This window comes from Physella acuta, unplaced genomic scaffold (assembly GCF_028476545.2).
Source record: "Physella acuta isolate Inbredline_101_S28 unplaced genomic scaffold, ASM2847654v3 ptg000054l, whole genome shotgun sequence".
Taxonomy (NCBI): Eukaryota; Metazoa; Mollusca; class Gastropoda; family Physidae; genus Physella; species Physella acuta.
Window position 1 is genome coordinate 137,872 of NW_026731574.1, and position 23,259 is coordinate 161,130.

The window sequence follows — 23,259 nt, forward strand, 5'->3', positions numbered from 1 at the left end:
GTCTCAAGTAACTGTAACATTAGTCCAACTACCGCAGGTTACCTGTGTGTCTTATGTAACTGTAACATTAGTCCAACTACCGCAGGTTACATGTGTGTCTTATGTAACTGTAATATTAGTCCAACTACCGCAGGTTACATGTGTGTCTCAAGTAACTTAATATTTGTCTAACTACCACATGTTAACTAACAAGTTAACCTCCAGTAAAACATTAGCCTAATTACCGCAGGTTGACTGTCACATTCATTCAACACTGGTTGTCAGCTGATATCGATTTGTACTGTTCAGCTAGCACATGTTGCATGTGGTATCAATTAGATTGTTGGATTAGTTTGTTGGATCAGCAAGAGTATGTTGTATGTTGCATGTGGTATCAATTAGATTGTTGGATTAGTTTGTTGGATCAGCAAGAGTATGTTGTATGTACCTATCATCACGCAGCAACAAGAATTCTCATCCGACTACTTTGGTGTTGGCACAACAATTGTCAATGCAACAATGGAGATGTACAAAGAAGCCATGAAGAACCTTCTGCCCACCCCAGCCAAGTCGCACTACATCTTCAACCTCAGGGACTTCTCTCGTGTCATACTCGGGGTCTGCCTCATCAAGAAGGACCAGGTCCAAGACAAGAAAACTTTGATCAAGTACGTTTATGGACTACTTTTTACTTTATTTACATTCCATAGCATTGATCAGTATGGACTACTTTTTACTTTATTTAATTACATTGATAAGAGTGGAGTACTTTTTACTTTATTTACATTCAATAACATTGATAAGTATGGAGTACTTTTTACTTTATTTACATTCAATAACATTGATAAGTATGGAGTACTTTTTACTTTATTTACATTCAATAACATTGATAAGTATGGAGTACTTTTTACTGTATTTAATTACACTGATATTACTGATAAGAATATGGTACTCTTTACTCTCTTTGTGTTTGAACTTTACTGTTTTAATTAATTTGAAATATTTCATATTTTAACAAAAGTGATTAAATTTTTAAAAATGTATAAGATGATTAAGTCGATATTTGTTCCATGCCTCACATATATTTTTACATGAGCAGATTGTGGGTCCATGAAGTGATGAGGGTGTTCTATGATCGTTTGGTCGATGATGCTGACAGAGCCTGGCTTTTCCAGTAAGTCGTTGATGCTGGTTTCTGTACAATTATTTGAACTGACACAAAATTTATCTGGAGCTTCTTTTTAAAACTGATATAAGTTGGAACATGCCCATTTCTTGTCATTGTTTTATAAAACCAGTTGCTTTAAGTGTTAAATGAGATTTTAATTAGACTTGTTTATCTGGCAAGTAGACTTTAATGATTTATATTATTGTTCTGCCCTTGTAGAACTGTGGCTGGCCTTCTTAAAGACCAATTCAAGGAAAATATGGACGGCTTGTTTGTCAACCTGACCAATGGTGGACAAGGTGGCAAGGTGGGGTATTGTAAAACTAGGAATCATTGTATTTGTTTCATATTTACCTGCAACACAAAATTTTGTTTTTTTAAAACCCCATTAAACAATACATTATGTTAACAAACTAAAACAAAGTAAACAGTTACATTTTTAATGAATTAAAACTACCTAACAGTTTTCAATTAAAAAACATTAAAAAATACATCAAAATCACTAAAACAATTAGCAATTAATAAATAAAATCTAATATATTATGGAGGCAATTATTGAACAAAACCAATGAGGTAATGAGTTGTCTCAAGAAACAACACCTTGACCTTGACATAGGTACAAGAGGAAGACCTGCGCAGCTTGATGTTTGGGGACTACATGGACACAGACGCCATGCCAGAGGACCGGGTCTATAAGGAGGTCGGGTCACTGGATGAGTTCTACAACGTGGTCTCCGTCTGCCTAGAGGAATACAACAACACACACAAGAACGCCATGAACCTGGTCATTTTCAGGTACTGTATGGTCATCTTCAGGTACTGTATGGTCATCTTCAGGTACTGTATGGTCATAATGGTCATTTTCAGGTACTGTATGGTCATTTTAGGTACTGTATGGTCATCTTCAGGTACTGTATGGTCATTTTCAGGTACCGTATGGTCATTTTCAGGTACTATATGGTCCTCTTCAGGTACTGTATGGTCATCTTCAGGTACTGTATGGTCATTTTCAGGTACTGTATGGTCATCTAGAGATTAATCTCATACATATTGAAATGTTAGGTTGTCCATAACTATTACAATTTAATTTTTAAATTAAATTTTTATTTTTTATTTAACATTTTTTTTTTGTAATTTCAATTGAAACAGTTTGAACCTTTACTTTTATTCCAAGTTTTTCTTTGTTCCCCAGGTATGTTTTAGAACACCTGTCCCGTATCTGTCGAATCTTGCGCCAGCCTGGAGGTAATGGCATGCTGGTGGGTGTGGGTGGCAGTGGCCGCCAGTCACTGACCCGCCTGGCTACGGCCATGGCTGGACACAACCTGTTCCAGCCAGAAATCTCTAAAAATTATGGCACCAACGAGTGGAGAGAGGATGTCAAGGTAGAAGTTTTGTTTCGCTTTATTTAGTCGTTGTTTTTTATTTATCTTTATAAACTAGTTGTTTGTTTAGCTTTATAAACTGGTTGTTTGTTTAGCTTTATTTACTGGTTGTTTTTTGTTATCTTTATAAACTGGTTGTTTGTTGTTTATCTTTATAAACTAGTTGTTTGTTTAGCTTTATAAACTGGTTGTTTGTTTAGCTTTATTTACTGGTTGTTTTTTGTTATCTTCATAAACTGGTTGTTTTTTGTTTATTTTTATTTAGTGGTTGTTTTTCATTCATCTTTATAAACTAGTTGTTTGTTTCGCTTTATTTAGTGGTTGTTTATTGTTATCTTTATAAACTGGTTTTTTTTTGTTATCTTTATAAACTGGTTGTTGCTTGTTTATCTTTATACGCTGCTTATTTTATCTTTGAAAAACTATACAATGTTTTTTTGTTTAGCTTTAAAAAACTATAAACTGTTTATTGTGTTATTTACACATTACAAATGCTCTGCACGGTTTGACCAAGAATTTTATTGTTACCATACAAAAACATTAGTTGAACCTGCCTAAAAGAATTTTATTTTTACCATACAAAAACATTGGTTGAGCCTGTCTAAAAAATTTAATTGTTACCAAACAAAAACATTGGTTGAACCTGCCTAAAAGAATTTTATTTTTACCATACAAAAACATTGGTTGAGCCTGTCTAAAAAATTTAATTGTTACCAAACAAAAACATTGGTTGAACCTGCCTAAAAGAATTTTATTTTTACCATACAAAAACATTGGTTGAGCCTGTCTAAAAAATTTAATTGTTACCAAACAAAAACATTGGTTGAACCTGTCTAAAAGAATTTTATTTTTACCATACAAAAACATTGGTTGAGCCTGTCTAAAAAATTTAATTGTTACCAAACAAAAACATTGGTTGAACCTGCCTAAAAGAATTTTATTTTTACCATACAAAAACATTGGTTGAGCCTGTCTAAAAAATTTAATTGTTGCCATACAAAAACATTGGCTGAACCTGTCTAAAATAATGTCTTGTGTGTAGAGTGTGCTGAATGCTGCTGGGGGGCAGGGGAAGACAACTGTGTTCCTGATCACTGACACACAGATCAAACAAGAGTCATTCCTGGAGGACATTGACTCCCTGCTCAACACTGGGGAGGTCCCAAACTTGTTCGCCACTGATGAAAAGGCTGAAATCATGGAGGTAGGAGGATTTTTAGATGGTTTTTTTAGAAGATTTTTTGGATGATTTTTTGGATGATTTTTTAAAAAAATTTTTGGATGATAATTCTATGTTTTGGTACATAGCTTGTAAGTCTCCCCTACTCAAGGAATATCTTTTAGAAATTGACATCCAGAATTGTTTCCTGCTCTCTGCTGTCTGACCACTCCACACCTTCTGTCTCCTGATATTTGTCAGCTCCAACCATTAAAATTTTTTTACTTTGTTAGAATCAGGAAGAAAATGAAAGTTTACATAAGATAGGGAAAATGTTTATAAAATAGATTTTTCAGATGATTTAAAACTTTATTTGGGTTTTAATGAGAAAAAAATAACATTGACTTAAAAAATAAATTATATTTAAATTGGGTTCAAGTGTCAAACAAGTCCCCACTGACGTATTTGTGTGTTGTAGGCTGTCAGACCTGTGGCCCAAGCTGGCAACAAAAATGCTGACTTCTCTCCCCTGGCTCTCTTTGCCTTTTTTGTCAACCGCTGTCGAGAGAACCTCCACATCATCATCGCATTCAGCCCAATTGGTGACGCTTTCCGCAACAGGCTGCGTCAGTTCCCTTCTCTAATTAATTGCTGCACCATTGATTGGTTCCAGGTAGGCAGTCAATGATAATTTTTGTTGGGCTATTTACACCTTTTTATAGTTGGGCTATTTTGAAATTTTTTTTTACTTGGGTTGTTATCACATTTATTTATTTGGGCTATTTTCTAAGTTGTTTTTGTTTGTTGTGATATGTTTAAATTTTTTTTTTAAGAACATTTTTTATTAGGAGACATTTTATTAAAATACTTAAAATCATGGAAATGCCTACTATTATTAATAATGGGGATATTTTAAAATTAAAAAAAAAATCCTTATTAAAAAAAGAAATTAAAAAATGTTTTTCTAGGCATGGCCAGACGACGCCCTGATGCGCGTGGCCAACAAGTTTCTAGAAGAGGCCGACATTGAGGACAGGGAGAAGGTCGAGGTCGTCAACATCTGTAAATCTTTTCATCAGAGCGTCAGGGAACTGTCAGAGAGGTAGGGCCTGCAGCTGACCACTGGTCAACCAGTCTAGTGACACAGTAGAGAAATGTCAAGAAATTTTAAACAACCGTAAATCATACTGAAAATAATTTTAATAATTTTTTCTGTTTAAAGACTACATCATTTTTTTTTCTAAAATATTTTTTATGTTGTTAATAAACTTTAAATGATCAATTCAAATATAAATAAAAATAAATATAAAATGTTACTCTAATAAAAAAATAAGGTGGGAAGTGAAATAATACAAAAATACTAAAAATTAGCTATAAAAATCGAACTCAAAATAAATTTCGTAATAAAGCTAAATTTACATTTGAAGTTCAGTTTGTGATCAAATATTTTTGACTGTGCAGATTCCTTCAAGAACTAGGTCGTCACAACTACGTGACACCAACCTCATATCTGGAGCTGATCAACTCCTTCAAGAACCTTCTACAGAAGAAACAAGACGAGACCATGAAGGCTAAGAGGCGTTACCTGGTTGGGCTGGAAAAACTGGCTTTTGCTGCGTCACAGGTCAGTTGTTTGATTGGTCAGTTGTTTGATTGGTCAGTTGTTTGATAGGTCAGTTGTTTGATTGGTCAGTTGTTTGATAGGTCAGTTGTTTGATTGGTCAGTTGTTTGATAGGTCAGTTGTTTGATAGGTCAGTTGTTTGATAGGTCAGTTGTTTGATAGGTCAGTTGTTTGATAGGTCAGTTGTTTGATAGGTCAGTTGTTTGATAGGTCAGTTGTTTGATAGGTCAGTTGTTTGATAGGTCAGTTGTTTGATAAGTCAGTTGTTTGATAGGTCAGTTGTTTGATAGGTCAGTTGTTTGATTGGTCAGTTGTTTGATAGGTCAGTTGTTTGATTGGTCAGTTGTTTGATAGGTCAGTTGTTTGATAGGTCAGTTGTTTGATAAGTCAGTTGTTTGATAGGTCAGTTGTTTGATAGGTCAGTTGTTTGATAGGTCAGTTGTTTGATAGGTCAGTTGTTTGATAAGTCAGTTGTTTGATAGGTCAGTTGTTTGATAGGTCAGTTGTTTGATAGGTCAGTTGCTTAAAACTTGGATTTGAACTCAATACTTTGGGTTAGCATTCTAGCATTCTATCAGTAGGCCACATGGTCCCTAGAAGTGAAATTGGATCAATATAAATTTGTTTAGACTCTCAAGCCTTACCCCACCCTCCACCCTTGCAGGTGGCCCACCAAAAGTTTGTTTAGATTCACTACCTTTGATCCCCCCCCCCCCCACAGGTGGCCACCATGCAGAAAGAGCTGGAAGAGCTCCAGCCACAGCTGGTCGTGTCTGCAGCCGAGAATGAGAAGATGTTGAAGGTCATCGAGGTCGACTCAGCAGACGTAGAGAAGACCACAGAGAAGGTCAAGGCCGATGAAGCTGTTGCCAATGAAAGCGCATCGCAGGCCCAGGCCCTGAAGGATGACTGCGAGGCCCAGCTGGCTGAAGCTATACCAGCCCTGGAGATGGCTATAGCTGCACTTAACACTCTCAAGGTCAGGGTCAAGCGGGTCACGTTTGAAATTACAGCAGAGAATTACATTTCTTTATAACAACAAATAATGGAAGATCTTTTAAAAAGGGAAACTACAAAAAATATTTTCTTGTTTACCCAATAATATTTTTCACGTTGTCCGTACCCTAACATCCACTTGACCTTTGCCCCTTCTAGCCTGCAGACATCACCATCGTCAAGTCTATGAACAACCCACCCGCGGGGGTCAGGCTGGTCATGGCAGCCGTGTGCGTCATGAAGGACATCAAACCAGAGAAGGTCAACAACCCAGACAAGCCGGGTCAGAAGGTGGGTCATGTGGGGTCAGTGTCTTGTGGGGTCATATTTTAGTTTGTCCATTGTCTTATGGGGGTTATAAACTATTGGGGTCATTGTCTTGCAGGGTTATTGTTTCATGAATGATAGTGGGGGTCATTGGCTAGCGTGGTCATTCTCTAGTGGGGTCCTTGTCAATTGGGGTCTTTGTTTAGTGGAGTGATTGAGGGGTCATTGTCTAAAGAGGATATTTACCATTTGGGTCTGGCATTTTTATAACAGGCTTCTGTTTAGTGGGTATTAGTTCTCATGTCTTCAACTTGTATGGCTGTATCTCTATCCAGATGAATGACTTCTGGGGTCCCAGTAAAAAAACTGTATGGTTGTATCTCTGCCCAGATGAATGACTTCTGGGGTCCCAGCAAAAAGCTCCTGGGTGACATGAACTTCCTGCAAGGCCTGCTGGAGTATGACAAGGACAACATCGCAGTCAGCATCATGAAGAAGATCAGGGAGGAATACATCACCAACCCCATGTTCAAGCCAGAGATTGTGGCCAACGCTTCCTCGGCTGCTGAAGGTAGGTTGCTTCTTCAGCTGTTGAAGGTAGGTTGCTTCTTCAGCTGTTGAAGGTAGGTTGCTTCTTCAGCTGTTGAAAGTAGGTTGCTTCTTCAGCTGTTGAAGGTAGGTTGCTTCCTCGGCTGCTCAAGGTAGGACTGTCTTTTTATTTGTGGCTAGCTGAGTTATTTCTCTGTTGGATACAGAATGTATAGTGGTATATAAAAACTTTCAGGTCTGTGTAAATGGATTTTGGCCCTGGAGGTCTACGACAGGGTGGCCAAGGTGGTGGCCCCCAAGAAGGAGAAGCTGAGAGAGGCCGAGGCCGAGCTGGGTAAAATGATGGAGAACCTGAACGCCAAGAGGGCAGAGCTGGCCGCTGTACAGAAGAAGCTGGAGGATTTGAAGAACACGTTCAAGGAGATGACAGACAAGAAGCAACAGCTAGAGTTTCAGGTAAAGACATGACAAGTTTCAGGTAAACAGTTGACAAGTTTCAGGTAAAGAGATGACAAGTTTCAGGTAAAGACATGACAAGTTTCAGGTAAAACTTGACTAACTGAGACGGATTTGCATAAAGCTATATAAAAATTGTGAGTAATGTTAGTTAAACACAAATCATGTTGGTGTATCCTTATAACAGTTTTTTGACTGGGACCAATTGTCATGACATCATGTGAAATTTGTCAGACCAATTGTCATGACATCATGTGACATTTGTCAGACCACTGTCATGACATCATGTGACATTTGTCAGACCACTGTCATGACATCATGTGACATTTGTCAGACCACTGTCATGACATCATGTGACATTTGTCAGACCACTGTCATGACATCATGTGACATTTGTCAGACCACTGTCATGACATCATGTGACATTTGTCAGACCACTGTCATGACATCATGTGACACTACCAGGTTGACCTGTGTGGCAAGAAGCTGGTCAGGGCGGAGAAGCTGATTGGTGGCCTGGGTGGGGAGAAGGAGCGGTGGACCAACGCCGCGGCCGAGCTACAGAGCATCTACGACAACCTGATGGGTGACGTCCTCATCTCCGCCGGCGTCATCGCCTACCTGGGCCCCTTCACACGTTCATTCAGGGACTCTGAGACCTCCAGGTGGATCAAGTTGTGTCAGGTGGGTTCAAGATACCAGTGTAGTAAAACTTGTGTATGGAGTATGTTGGCAGGAAAGATGTGTGAAGGTAGACGGGTTGAAGTCTAGTGTGTGGTGAGTTGTGAATAAAAAGGGTATGAGAAAAGTATCGCTGGAGGATATTTTTGTGTTTTTTGCTGACTCGAGTCAACACGGCAAGTCAAACATGATTTTCTCTAGTTGAAAAAAATCATTTTTTGTTTGTCATGAAGTCACTTGGTTAAGGTTAGGGTGGAGAATAGTTTGTCTGACCCACGGGGTGCTGCCTTCTCCTATTCAATATTTAATGGTGTAATAGCGAGTCTCCAGGGTCATCCAAAGTTTCTCTGTGTGCTCTCCATTAACAGCCAACTACTGTAGGCTGGTGGTGGTTTATTTAACAGAGCAACCTTCTAACAGATTTAAAAAATATTTGTTGCATGACATTTTTTTCTGCCGCAGTCCAAGAAAATTCCCTGCTCCGTTGAGTTTTCCTTGAGCAAGACGTTGGGTGAGCCAATCAAAATTCAGGCCTGGAACATCGCTGGTCTACCCAAAGACAGCTTCTCTGTGGACAACGGGGTCATTGTGGCTAACTCCAGAAGGTGGTAAGTGACCATGTGTTGAAGGTGGGAAGTGACCATGTGTGGAAGGTGGTAAGTGGTAAGTGACCATGTGTGGAAGGTGGTAAGTGGTAAGTGACCATGTGTGGAAGGTGGGAAGTGGTAAGTGACCATGTGTGGAAGGTGGTAAGTGGTAAGTGACCATGTGTGGAAGGTGGTAAGTGGTAAGTGACCATGTGTGGAAGGTGGTAAGTGACCATGTGTGGAAGGTGGTAAGTGGTAAGTGACCATGTGTGGAAGGTGGGAAGTGGTAAGTGACCATGTGTGGAAGGTGGTAAGTGGTAAGTGACCATGTGTGGAAGGTGGTAAGTGGTAAGTGACCATGTGTGGAAGGTGGGAAGTGGTAAGTGACCATGTGTGGATCATATTTTCCTGTATGATCCAATTATATTTAATCTAATGAAATGTTTCTTAGCTCTGTTTTGATTGGTCTAATGTCATATGACTTCATCTCTCCATGTCATGTGACATCTTCTCTTCATGTCATGTGACTTCATCTCTCCATGTCATGTGACTTCATCTCTCCATGTCATATGACATCATCTCTACATGTCATATGACTTCATCTCACCATGTCATATGACTTCATCTCTCCATGTCATGTGACTTCATCTCTCCATGTCATGTGACTTCATCTCTCCATGTCATATGACTTCATCTCTCCATGTCATGTGACTTCATCTCACCATGTCATATGACTTCATCTCTCCAGGCCCCTGATGATTGACCCCCAGGGTCAGGCCAACCGCTGGGTGAAGAACTCGGAGAAAGACAACACGCTGTCAGTCATCAAGCTGTCTGACGCTGACTACATGCGCACACTGGAGAACTGCGTCACGTTTGGCAACCCCCTGCTGTTGGAGAACGTGGGGGAGGAGCTCGACCCCTCCCTGGAACCTCTGCTGCTCAAACAAACATTTAAACAAGGTCAGTACAAGATGACCCCTAGGTCAGTATAGCCTGACCCCTAGGTCAGTATAGCCTGACCCCTCACTTAAACCCCCTAGATCAGTACCAGACCCTTACTAGAACCCCAGTACTGTCAGCCAGTTCTTGAATCATTTTACTGACTTCAAGATTTACACCCAAACTTCATGAGAAATCTGGTTTTTAAAAGTTGAAAACATTTGAGAGTTCTTTCATAAGTTGGGAATGGGTCGGGTCACTGGACAGATATCTTCCTGCCCCAACTTTTAAGATACTTTTTCACTTTGCATGTCCTAGATCCAGTCAGTAAAAACGTTGACTTGCATGAGATTACAGAATGTTAGACACAGAAGTGTCAGTTAAACTTTTGTAGTGAAGAGTTAGACCAGACTGGCCAGAGTTACTGGCTCTTGGGACTAAAGCTGTTCCACCATCTTGTTTCCTGTTGGTAGCCATGGTGATTCAGTTTTGTGTACCTGGGTGTGGTCTAACTCTTCTTTCTTAAAGAATGGTTTCACTTTGCATGGAATAATAGCATGGTTTTTATTGTTTATGATTGTTACATTTTTGATAAATGAAGAGGTCACATTTGAAATATCTTAATGTTTGACCTAATTAATTTTGATATTGCTAACAAGTTATGAAAGATCGACCAGGCTCGGGTGAGTTTATTGTGACAAGCAGATGTCATTGTTAGCACCTGTCCTGTCACATGTCAGGATGTCACATGTCACTGATGTCACATACATTTTGTTATCACATTTTGTTTGATCTCACTGTCATTCAGTTTTGGTTGCTTGATATCAAAACCTGCACCAAACTTCAAATCTATCACAAACTTAAAGAAATATTTCCAGAAGAAAAATCCAATTCAATTTTTCTTTAATATTTTTTTTCACATTTTATAATATTAATATTTGCAATTTTTCAACTTTACAAATTGTTTTCACACGTAAATTTGTATGTGGACTTGTCCACTTCACTTTTTATCTTTAGTCCTAGTGGGAATCTTAGCGTAATGTCCCATATTGTGTCCTTGAAATGTTTCCTTGTATCCCCGGCTGAACACATCAAAAACTTGAACTCAATTGTGACAAAACAAAACATCCATTGGTTGTGTATCAGAGAACTATTTATAATACATTTTGTGCATGTCAAATTCTGATATTGAGCAAAAGACATGTGGCTGTTACCACACATCACAAGGTGTGTGGCTGTTACCACACACTGACTTTACATGGGTTGGTTTTCTCATCCAGGGTCAAAGGTTGAAGCAGGTGTTTTCTATTTGACCCACATGCCAGTCACATGTCAGCTTGTTGAACTAGATACTGCTGGCACCTCTCAGCCCACCTCTCAGCCCACCTCTCAGCCCACCTCTCTGCCCACCTCTCAGCCCACCTCTCAGCCCACCTCTCTGCCCACCTCTCTGCCCACCTCTCTGCCCACCTCTCTGCCCACCTCTCAGCCCACCTCTCAGCCCACCTCTCTGCCCACCTCTCTGCCCACCTCTCAGCCCACCTCTCAGCCCACCTCTCAGCCCACCTCTCAGCCCACCTCTCAGTCCACCTCTATATTACCCTTGACCCTCACAGTGCCCCTAGCACCCAACACCACCAGCAGATGAGGTGGTCAGATGGTAGAGCGCTGAACTGCTAGCTTGAGTGACTTGAGTTCAGAGCTAAGATCTGTAGAATGTTGAGTCCACCTGGCTCTGATTGGTCTGATTCACGTTAGGGAAAGTAAAGACAGCTGGCCATAGTGCTGACCACACCATCCATTCTAATGCCGAGGTCAACAAACAGATGACTATCTGCCCTACAGAACTCCCCAAAAAATCTAACTACCTGATGTAACCTTTTTAATGATATAAAGATAAAACTACCTAAAGTAACTCCCCAAAAAATCAAACTGCTTAACGTAACCCCCAAAAAATAAAACTACCTAAAGTAACCCCTTTAAAAACTAAAACAACACCAAGTAACATAAAAAACAATTGTGCCACCAGCTGGCGTGGAGATGATCCGCCTGGGTGACAACATCATAGAGTATAGCCAGGACTTCAGGTTCTACATCACCACCAAGCTGCGCAACCCTCACTACCTGCCCGAGCTGTCCACCAAGGTGTCGCTGCTCAACTTCATGATCACACCAGAGGGCCTGGAGGATCAGCTGCTGGGCATTGTGGTAGCCAAGGAGAGGTAACTCTCAGACATTTCTTTTACATGGTTTTAAATTTTACTTAGTGTTTCATGCAGTAGTGTTAGGGATTACAAAATATGGTAGAATTTTGGTGAGATTTAGAGCAGTGAATTTAATGAAGCATGGCAAGTAAAACAGATCAAATAAGAAATATGCTAGAAAAATTAATATAACAACAAATATGTCCAATATGTTAAATAGTCACAACCCTCTGCAAAACCCTCCCCCCCCTTCCCCCCCCCCCCCTCACCTAAAAAAAACCCCAAGATATTATTACCCCACAATTTTAAAATTAATGTCCAGTTTGAGAGTTACTTTGGTTGATGCCATTAAATATTTGATTAGTGTTTGACAGAATTTCAGATTCAGTTTTATAAATTTGGTTTTTGATTGCGTATACCACAACCCAGGCTTTAGTTTTGGGATTTTAAAAAATCTGTTGACAAAAAAAATTGCTCAACAAACGGGTTCTGGTGAGTCCTACTCTTGCCCTTCTGTCCCACCCCCCTCTGACCCCTGAACTTGTGTGTCCGCAGGCCAGAGCTAGAAGAAGAGCGTCAGGCCCTGATTGTGACCAGCGCCACCAACAAGAAGCAGCTGAAGGAGATTGAAGATAAAATCCTACACACACTCTCTGCCTCGGAGGGGAACATTCTGGAAGACGAGCAGGCTATACAGGTGCTGGACTCATCCAAAGTCTTGTCTGACGAGATCTCTAAAAAACAGAAGGTGAGCACTTGTTTGTTGGGCTCATTACACATGTAAGGTGTAGCTGTCTGACCATTACACGTGTAAGGTGTAGCTGTCTGACCATTACACATGTAAGATGTAGCTGTCTGACCATTACACATGTAAGGTGTAGCTGTCTGACCATTACACATGTAAGGTGTAGCTGTCTGACCATTACACATGTAAGATGTAGCTGTCTGACCATTACACATGTAAGGTGTAGCTGTCTGACCATTACACATGTAAAGTCTAGCTGTCCTGACAACACATCATCTAGCTGTCTAACTGTCCTGACTCCTTTGACTGCAGGTGGCTGAAGAAACTGAGAAAAAAATTGAAGCCTCCCGAATTGGCTACAGGCCAATAGCCAAGCACTCGTCGACCTTGTTTTTCTCCATCACTGACCTGCCCAATATTGACCCCATGTACCAGTACTCACTCACCTGGTTTGTCAACCTGTTCATCATGAGCATCCAGGACAGGTAACTCTCCTTTTTCTTGTCTGGACATTTTTTTAACTTTTTGTATGAAGAAAAGTAAAGTTCCCTTTTTTAAACCTGACGGTCTATAGGGCAAGTGAAGTAGAGTTCACTTGTTTCTGTGACATCAGCATATGAAGAGATAGTGTGGTTAACTAGAATAAAGTTCAGCTGGTTCCTTTAAGCACACTTGGTAGTCCATGGAAAGGTGAAGTAGAGTTAGAGTCTGTTTCTTGCACATGGCACCATGCTCAGATGTCTTTCCTAAATGGGAGCTGGGTGAGCTCATCAAGTGTTAAATGATGAATTCATATTGTGGTGGTGTGGGGTGTGATGGTGTGGGGTGTGATGGTGTGGGGTGTGATGGTGTGGGATGGGGTGGTGACACCTCCCATGGTGACACCAGTGACACCAAGCTCTGCACCAGATTCTCCTTTAGCTTCAAGTGTTACAACTTTGACAAGTGCTCGAGACATTGATTTCATTTTTCTTCTGTCATTTTAAAATTCCTTTTTGTATAATTATCATGACTTTTTCAGCACTGCTATAAGGAAATAAATCTCAGTTGATAGCTGAGCTAAAATCAGTTTTAAAATTTAAGCTAAAATTAAAATAAATTTTAATGAAATGGATTCCATGGGTTACAGTAAGTTCAGTCTACTAGTTAGTTGTAGTTAGCCTATAAAAAAGAAAGCTCATTTTTAATGTCTTCAGGAAAACAATATTCTGCTAAATTTTAATGTTTTATAAAAATATCCTTCTTTATTTTAATAAAAATAATGCTTACTGAAAAAAATTAAAAAATTTAACATGGTGTGTACACCATCTAATGATATGTTTTAACCAGGTGCCATTATATTCCAGCAATAAGTCAAAAATAATTGAGCGCCGCCTGCGCTACCTGAGCGATCATTTCACGTTGCAGCTGTACGACAACGTGGCGCGGTCTCTCCTGGCCAAGCACAAACTTGTCTTCTCGTTTATCCTGTGTGCCAACATGCAGTTGTAAGTCATAGACCACATGCCTTCAATGTCTTGACTTTTTATCCACAGCTCCGTATTTGTCAGTACAGTAGCCCCCCCCCCCCCCCCTTGTGTAATGTTTGCTGTCCACAGGTTGACCCAGCAGCAAGTGAAACCAGCTCCACTCATCCTCTAACTGCGTCCTGATTTATTTTGTTCCCTGCCCTAATTTAATCCTTGTTTCCTGTTGTAATTTCCCAGCAACAAATCCAAAATTGTGGAGAAGCGACTACGCTACCTGTCCGACCACTTCACCTACAACCTCTATTGTAATGTTTGTCGTTCTCTCTTTGAGAAGGACAAGTTGTTGTTCTCGTTTATTCTCTGTACAAACATCTTGTTGTAAGTATAGCTGGCCACCTCAAACCTAGAACATCCTTGCATCAGTGAAAAAAGAATCCTGACGTTAATAACTAATGTGCTCATTTCAATTTCATTCAGTCTTTTCTTCAAATTATCTGTATTTATACTTAAGATTAAAATATTTTTTTTCAAAATCAATAAATTAAAACAGTTAAACATGTTTCATGAAACATTTAAGAACTTTATATTTTCAAAAGTAGCTGTAAGCTAATTAATGCTTGGATGGAACTCTTTTTTCACTGAAAGTTTAGCTTTCACTGAGTGACCTTGACCCTGCTTGCTGTGTATTGTGTGTTCTGGGTGTCAATGAGTGATCATTAGACTAAAACTATTGTTTTCTTGACTAATTAATTAACTAGATTAGACTAGAATGATAATTATCTTTAAAAAAAAGATTTACATCACTAAAAAGTTGTGTGTGTTATTCCTCTTTTGTGTGAATTAAAATAAAGCTTTGCTAAAATGATTGGTGGAAATTTAGAGCAGAAATGTTTTGTAACTGCAGTTTATTGTCAAAGCAGAAACATTGACATTCACAAAATTAAATGTAGCCTAATTAGTTTTCTGCTCATTAATTTATGTTGAAAAATCTTTAAAATATCTTATAAATAAAAAATAAATAGAGCATATGAACATGTTTAATTTGTTCTGCGATTAGCAATAAACTGCATGTTTTAACAAATGCCTTTACACCTGCTATAAATAACTTCTAACTCCCACAGGGAAGAACTCCCACAGGTTTGGCTAGTTTCACTTTAACACTTGTGTTTTCAGATTACTGCATTCACCTCCCAGATTTTGGTTTGGACTGCATTGCCAAATTGAAAAAAAAATTGTTTGCTGTTTCTTACTGTTTGCATTTGACTTCTGTTTACATTAAAATTATAACTGCACTTAGTTCTTTAAGATAGAATTTCACATTTAACTTTAGATGACTTCACTATTTGATAGAGTAGAGTTTATAAATTAATAATTAATAATATTAATATTGTTGCATGATTTATAATGTATGTTGACATTTTAGTAAAATTATTTTAAATAAATTTAAATTTAAACCTGGTAATTTATTTTAAGATAAAATTTTAAGCAAATAATTGAATCTTTAATGTAAAAAATATTTAAATACATATATGCCTGTATTTTATCAACATTAAAAATATTTAAAATGATTTCACATGACCTAAGTAAATGCAGATTTCTGATTGCTGCATGTTTTCAACTTTTAGAGCTAAAAAAGAGTTGAACCTGGAGGAGTACATGTTTTTCTTGACTGGTGGAATTGGTCTGGAAAACAAACTGGCAAACCCTGCTCCTACCTGGCTCATAGACAAATCTTGGGATGAAATCTGCAGGATGAGTGACCTCAAAAACTTTAAAGGCTTCAGGTTAGATTTATAGATCAAAGGACAATTTTTTTAAAAATTGTTTCAACAGGAGTAGTTTTTATAGGTAAAAATAAATTCATCAATTTTTTAGGGAGGACTTTGCAAAAAATATCAGCAAATGGGCAGACTACTACAATGAAAAAGAGCCACACAAGGTAGAGTTACCCGAGCCTTGGAACACAAAACTAAACGACTTCCAGAAAATGATTTTGTTGAGGACCATCAGGGCAGATAAGGTGAGAATGGAGTGATTCATTTTTTACCTGTAAGAGGTGGGAGACATTTTTTACCTGTAAGAGGTGGGAGACATTTTTTACCTGTAAGAGGTGGGAGACATTTTTTACTTGTAAGAGGTGGGAGACATTTTTTACCTGTAAGAGGATGGAGACATTTTTTACCTGTAAGAGGTGGGAGACATTTTTTACCTGTAAGAGGTGGGAGACATTTTTTACCTGTCAGGGGACAGAAAAATATTTTCAGTTTAACTTGTTAATTAAAGTGAATTTTTGTAATTAAAAAAAAAATTCTATCTTTGACTTGAAATTCTTTCAGATTGGGCTGGCCATCACAGAATTTGTCATGGAGAAGCTGGGCAAGAAGTTTGTGGAGCCACCACCATTTGATCTGGCCAAGAGCTATGTGGACTCCAACTGCTGCACCCCCCTCATTTTCATCCTCTCCCCCGGGGCGGACCCCACCATGAGCCTGCTCAAGTACGCAGAGGACAAGGGGTTTGGCGGGAACAAGTTCAACTCCATCTCCCTGGGCCAGGGTCAGGTAGGTTTAACTCCACCTCATAGGGTCAAGTAGGTTTAACTCCACCTCATAGGGTCAGGTAGGTTTAGCTCCACCTCATAGGGTCAGGGTCAGGTAGGTTTAGCTCCACCTCATAGGGTCAGGTAGGTTTAGCTCCACCTCATAGGGTCAGGTAGGTTTAGCTCCACCTCATAGGGTCAGGGTCAGGTAGGTTTAACACCACCTCATAGGGTCAGGTAGGTTTAACTCCACCTCATAGGGTCAGGTAGGTTTAACTCCACCTCATAGGGTCAGGTAGGTTTAACTCCACCTCATAGGGTTAGGTAGGTTTAACTCAACCTCATAGGGTCAGGTAGGTTTAGCTCCACCTCATAGGGTCAGGTAGGTTTAACTCCACCTCATAGGGTCAGGTAGGTTTAACTCCACCTCACAGGGTCAGGTAGGTTTAGCTCCACCTCACAGGGTCAGGTAGGTTTAGCTCCACCTCATAGGGTCAGGGTCAGGTAGGTTTAACTCCACCTCCTATGGTCAGGTAGGTTTAACTCCACCTCATAGGGTCAGGTAGGTTTAACTCCACCTCATAGGGTCAGGTAGGTTTAGCTCCACCTCACAGGGTTAGGTAGGTTTAACTCCACCTCATAGGGTCAGGTAGGTTTAACTCCACCTCATAGGGTCAGGTAGGTTTAACTCCACCTCATAGTTTCAGGTAGGTTTAGCTCCACCTCACAGGGTCAGGTAGGTTTAACTCCACCTCATAGGGTCAGGTAGGTTTAGCTCCACCTCACAGGGTTAGGTAGGTTTAACTCCACCTCATAGGGTCAGGTAGGTTTAACTCCACCTCATAGGGCCAGGGTATGATATAACTGTTAACATAATTTATTGGCACATGTTTAACAGAACTATTCCCACAATTTTTCAACCAGGTCTGATATAACTATTCGCACAACTTATGTCCCCACATTTAAGCCAACTATTGCCACAATTTCTGTCCTCCTCAGGGTCCTATTGCGGCCAAGATGATCAAACAGGCCAGAGAGGAGGGCACCTGGGTCCTGCTACAGAACTGTCACCTGGCCGTGTCCTGGATGAACGCGTTGGAGAAGATCTGTGAGGAGTTCACACCAGAGAGCACCAACTCTGGCTTCAGGCTCTGGCTGACCAGCTACCCCTCCCCCAAGGTAAGCCCTAGTGGCTGACCAGCTACCCCTCCCCCAAGGTAAGCCTGACCAGCTACCCCTCCCCCAAGGTAAGCCTGACCAGCTACCCCTCCCCCAAGGTAAGCCCTAGTGGCTGACCAGCTACCCCTCCCCCAAGGTAAGCCTGACCAGCTACCCCTCCCCCAAGGTAAGCCTGACCAGCTACCCCTCCCCCAAGGTAAGCCCTAGTGGCTGACCAGCTACCCCTCCCCCAAGGTAAGCCTGACTAGCTACCCCTCCCCCAAGGTAAGCCCTCAGGCTGACCAGCTACCCCTCCCCCAAGGTAAGCCCCAGGTTTTAGACTGACCAGCTACCCCTCCCCTGAGGTAAGCCTGACCAGCTACCCCTCCCCTGAGGTAAGCCTGACCAGCTACCCCTCCCCTGAGGTAAGCCTGACCAGCTACCCCTCCCCCAAGGTAAGCCCTCAGGCTGACCAGCTACCCCTCCCCCAAGGTAAGCCCTCAGGCTGACCAGCTACCCCTCCCCCAAGGTAAGCCCTCAGGCTGACCAGCTACCCCTCCCCCAAGGTAAGCCCCAAGGTAAGCCCCAGTGGCTAACCAGCTACCCCTCCCCCAAGGTAAGCCCCAGTGGCTAACCAGCTACCCCTCCCCCAAGGTAAGCCCCAGTGGCTAACCAGCTACCCCTCCCCCAAGGTAAGCCCCAGTGGCTAACCAGCTACCCCTCCCCCAAGGTAAGCCCCAGTGGCTAACCAGCTACCCCTCCCCCAAGGTAAGCCCCAGTGGCTAACCAGCTACCCCTCCCCCAAGGTAAGCCCCAGTGGCTAACCAGCTACCCCTCCCCCAAGGTAAGCCCCAGTGGCTAACCAGCTACCCCTCCCCCAAGGTAAGCCCTCAGGCTCTGGCTAACCAGCTACCCCTCCCCCAAGGTAAGCCCCAGGTTTTAGACTGACCAGCTACCCCTCCCCCCCAAGGTAAGCCCCAGGTTTTAGACTGACCAGCTACCCACCCCCCAAGGTAAGGCCCATGTTTATGTGACCGTGTACATAAGTTACACACCAACCAGTCAACACTTGGCTCAAACTTTTGTTTTTACTGATGTTAGAAAGTTAGAAACGGCATAGAGTGTAGGCCTACACACATTTATAACAAGCTTTAGATCTTTATGTATTTGACAAGTTTCTTTAGTTTTCTGTTTAACATAGAAATATATATTAACATTTTTTAATCATAATTTACTTTAGAAAAAAATGTATTTAAAAAATGTCCTTAAAGTAAAATAAAAATATCACTATAATTTATAATTATACGAAGGACATTCTGAAAAAAGTGTGATGACATTGGTTATATATTTCATTGTAAGTGTTGAAATCTAACCCAACACACCTCCCCCCTCCCAGTTCCCAGTCACTGTTTTACAAAATGGCGTCAAGATGACAAATGAACCTCCAACTGGACTGCGCCAGAACATGCTACAGAGCTACCTCAACGACCCAATCAGTGACGAGACCTTCTTTAAAGGCTGCAAGGGCAAGGAACAGGTGAGTAAACAAGAGTTGTCTGTCCCTTGTGTTCACATGAGTTGTCTGTCCCTTGTGTTCACATGAGTTGTCTGTCCCTTTGGGCTAGTTAACATAAGTTGTCAGTCCCTGAGTTTCTTTAATAGCCAAAATAGATGAAGAAAAAACTAACCAAAATACTCTTCTTGTTAAAAAAGTAACAAAAACTGAATTATTGAACATAAGCCTTTGTCTAATGTGCTTGAAGTCCAGAGCTCAGCACTTAAATTGTGGATTTAAAAATCACAGTAAGAAAAAACTGACGAAAAAAATTTATTTGAATCCCCAGAATTGAGAACAAAAAAAAAAGTTATTTCTTTGAATCCCCAGAATTTTGAGAACAAAAAAAAATTTGTATGAATCCCCAGAATTTTGAGAACAAAAAAAATTTGTTTGAATCCCCAGAATTTTGAGAACAAAAAAAAAAATTTGTTTGAATCCCCAGAATTTTGAGAACAAAAAAAAAAAAAGTTTGTTTGAATCCCCAGAATTTTGAGAACAAAAAAAATAATTTGTTTGAATCCCCAGAATTTTGAGAACAAAAAAAATAATTTGTTTGAATCCCCAGAATTTTGAGAACAAAAAAATTTCTTTGAATCCCCAGAATTTTGAGAAAAAAAAAAATTTGTTTGAATCCCCAGAATTTTGAGAACAAAAAAATTAGTTTGAATCCCCAGAATTTTGAGAACAAAAAAATTTGTTTGAATCCCCAGAATTTTGAGAACAAAAAAATTTGTTTGAATCCCCAGAATTTTGAGAACAAAAGAATTTGTTTGAATCCCCAGAATTTTGAGAACAAAAAATTTGTTTGAATCCCCAGAATTTTGAGAACAAAAAATTTATTTGAATCCCCAGAAATTTGAGAACAAAAATAATTTGTTTGAATCCCCAGAATTTTGAGAACAAAAATAATTTGTTTGAATCCCCAGAATTTTGAGAAGCTTCTGTTTGGTCTCTGCTTCTTCCACGCTCTGGTCCAGGAGAGGAGGAAGTTTGGACCCCTGGGCTGGAACATTGCCTACGGGTTCAATGAGTCAGACTTGAGGATCTCCGTCAGGCAACTTCAGGTAGGGGGCTGGTGGGGTCAGGAGCTGGTGGGGTCAGGTGGGGTCAGGGGCTGATGGGGTCAGGAGCTGATCGGGTCAGGTGGGGTCAGGGGCTGATGGGGTCAGGAGCTGATCGGGTCAGGTGGGGTCAGGGGCTGATGGGGTCAGGAGCTGATGGGGTCAGGTGGGGTCAGGGGCTGATGGGGTCAGGTGGGGTCAGGGGCTGATGGGGTCAGGAGCTGATGGGGTCAGGTGGGGTCAGGGGCTGATGGGGTCAGGTGGGGTCAGGAGCTGAGGGGGTCAGGAGCTGATGGGGTCAGGAGCTGATGGGGTCAGGAGCTGATGGGGTCAGGAGCTGATGGGGTCAGGAGCTGATGGGGTCAGGTGGGGTCAGGAGCTGAGGGGGTCAGGAGCTGATGGGGTCAGGTGGGGTCAGGAGCTGAGGGGGTCAGGAGCTGATGGGGTCAGGAGCTGATGGGGTCAGGAGCTGATGGGGTCAGGAGCTGAGGGGGTCAGGAGCTGATGGGGTCAGGTGGGGTCAGGGGCTGATGGGGTCAGGTGGGGTCAGGGGCTGATGGGGTCAGGAGCTGATGGGGTCAGGAGCTGATGGGGTCAGGAGCTGATGGGGTCAGGAGATGATGGGGTCAGGTGGGGTCAGGTGGGGTCAGGAGCTGATGGGGTCAGGAGCTGATGGGGTCAGGAGCTGATGGGGTCAGGAGATGAGGGGGTCAGGAGCTGGTGGGGTCAGGAGCTGATGGGGTCAGGAGCTGAGGGGGTCAGGAGCTGATGGGGTCAGGAGATGAGGGGGTCAGGAGCTGATGGGGTCAGGAGATGAGGGGGTCAGGAGCTGGTGGGGTCAGGAGCTGATGGGGTCAGGAGCTGATGGGGTCAGGAGCTGATGGGGTCAGGAGATGAGGGGGTCAGGAGCTGGTGGGGTCAGGAGCTGATGGGGTCAGGAGCTGAGGGGGTCAGGAGCTGGTGGGGTCAGGAGCTGATGGGGTCAGGAGCTGATGGGGTCAGGAGCTGATGGGGTCAGGTGGGGTCAGGGGCTGATGGGGTCAGGAGATGAGGGGGTCAGGTGGGGTCAGGTGGGGTCAGGAGCTGAGGGGGTCAGGAGCTGATGGGGTCAGGAGCTGATGGGGTCAGGTGGGGTCAGGGGCTGATGGGGTCAGGAGATGAGGGGGTCAGGAGCTGATGGGGTCAGGTGGGGTCAGGGGCTGATGGGGTCAGGTGGGGTCAGGGGCTGATGGGGTCAGGTGGGGTCAGGGGCTGATGGGGTCAGGTGGGGTCAGGGGCTGATGGGGTCAGGAGCTGATGGGGTCAGGAGCTGATGGGGTCAGGAGCTGATGGGGTCAGGGGCTGATGGGGTCAGGTGGGGTCAGGAGCTGAGGGGGTCAGGAGCTGATGGGGTCAGATGGGGTCAGGAGCTGATGGGGTCAGGAGCTGGTGGGGTCAGGTGGGGTCTGGAGCTGATGGGGTCAGGAGCTGATGGGGTCAGGTGGGGTCAGGAGCTGATGGGGTCAGGGTCAGGAGCTGATGGGGCCAGGTGCTGATGGGGTCAGGTGGGGTCAGGAGCTGATGGGGTCAGGAGATGGTGGGGTCAGGAGCTGATGGGGTCAGGAGCTGATGGGGTCAGGAGATGGTGGGGTCAGGAGCTGGTGGGGTCAGGAGCTGATGGGGTCAGGAGCTGATGGGGTCAGGAGCTGATGGGGTCAGGAGCTGATAGGGTCAGGAGCTGATGGGGTCAGGAGCTGATGGGGTCAGGAGCTGATGGGGTCAGGAGCTGATGGGGTCAGGAGCTGATGGGGTCAGGAGCTGATGGGGTCAGGAGCTGATGGGGTCAGGAGCTGATGGGGTCAGGAGCTGATGGGGTCAGGTGGGGTCAGGGGCTGATGGGGTCAGGAGCTGATGGGGTCAGGTGGGGTCAGGGGCTGATGGGGTCAGGAGCTGATGGGGTCAGGTGGGGTCAGGAGCTGGTGGGGTCAGGAGCTGATGGGGTCAGGTGGGGTCAGGAGCTGGTGGGGTCAGGAGCTGATGGGGTCAGGGGCTGATGGGGTCAGGAGCTGATGGGGTCAGGAGCTGATGGGGTCAGGAGCTGATGGGGTCAGGTGGGGTCAGGAGCTGAGGGGGTCAGGAGCTGATGGGGTCAGGAGCTGATGGGGTCAGGAGCTGATGGGGTCAGGAGCTGATGAGGTCAGGAGCTGATGGGGTCAGGTGGGGTCAGGAGCTGGTGGGGTCAGGAGCTGATGGGGTCAGGGGCTGATGGGGTCAGGAGCTGATGGGGTCTAGAGCTGATGGGGTCAGGTGGGGTCAGGAGCTGATGGGGTCAGGTGGGGTCAGGTGGGGTCAGGAGCTGATGGGGTCAGGTGGGGTCAGGAGCTGATGGGGTCAGGAGCTGATGGGGTCAGGTGGGGTCAGGAGCTGATGGGGTCAGGTGGGGTCAGGAGCTGATGGGGTCAGGTGGGGTCAGGAGCTGATGGGGTCTAGAGCTGATGGGGTCAGGAGATGATGGGGTCAGGAGCTGATGGGGTCAGGAGCTGGTGGGGTCAGGAGCTGATGGGGTCAGGTGGGGTCAGGAGCTGATGGGGTCAGGAGCTGATGGGGTCAGGAGCTGATGGGGTCAGGAGCTGATGGGGTCAGGAGCTGATGGGGTCAGGTGGGGTCAGGAGCTGATGGGGTCAGGTGGGGTCAGGAGCTGATGGGGTCAGGAGCTGATGGGGTCTAGAGCTGATGGGGTCAGGAGCTGATGGGG

General features: G+C 43.2%; 1 protein-coding gene across 2 annotated transcripts in view; it reads left to right on the plus strand.

Moving 5' to 3' along the window:
- Positions 1-23,259, plus strand: part of LOC131946860 (dynein axonemal heavy chain 12) — a 67,800-nt gene that overhangs the window by 33,023 nt on the left and 11,518 nt on the right. The window contains exons 46-71 of one of the 2 annotated variants that reach the window (XM_059307843.1): positions 442-647; positions 1,079-1,153; positions 1,367-1,454; positions 1,764-1,942; positions 2,340-2,532; positions 3,575-3,736; positions 4,170-4,364; positions 4,660-4,793; positions 5,153-5,315; positions 6,035-6,292; positions 6,469-6,600; positions 6,967-7,147; positions 7,361-7,581; positions 8,047-8,265; positions 8,725-8,870; positions 9,598-9,812; positions 11,821-12,013; positions 12,551-12,743; positions 13,053-13,225; positions 14,087-14,227; positions 15,835-15,993; positions 16,085-16,229; positions 16,546-16,770; positions 17,748-17,927; positions 19,303-19,443; positions 20,391-20,528. In XM_059307843.1, coding sequence (XP_059163826.1) covers positions 442-647; positions 1,079-1,153; positions 1,367-1,454; positions 1,764-1,942; positions 2,340-2,532; positions 3,575-3,736; positions 4,170-4,364; positions 4,660-4,793; positions 5,153-5,315; positions 6,035-6,292; positions 6,469-6,600; positions 6,967-7,147; positions 7,361-7,581; positions 8,047-8,265; positions 8,725-8,870; positions 9,598-9,812; positions 11,821-12,013; positions 12,551-12,743; positions 13,053-13,225; positions 14,087-14,227; positions 15,835-15,993; positions 16,085-16,229; positions 16,546-16,770; positions 17,748-17,927; positions 19,303-19,443; positions 20,391-20,528 — 4,455 coding nt within the window. Of the gene's footprint in view, positions 1-441; positions 648-1,078; positions 1,154-1,366; positions 1,455-1,763; positions 1,943-2,339; positions 2,533-3,574; positions 3,737-4,169; positions 4,365-4,659; positions 4,794-5,152; positions 5,316-6,034; positions 6,293-6,468; positions 6,601-6,966; positions 7,148-7,360; positions 7,582-8,046; positions 8,266-8,724; positions 8,871-9,597; positions 9,813-11,820; positions 12,014-12,550; positions 12,744-13,052; positions 13,226-14,086; positions 14,228-14,446; positions 14,588-15,834; positions 15,994-16,084; positions 16,230-16,545; positions 16,771-17,747; positions 17,928-19,302; positions 19,444-20,390; positions 20,529-23,259 lie in introns of both variants that reach the window. The other variant, XM_059307851.1, reaches the window with a different exon arrangement.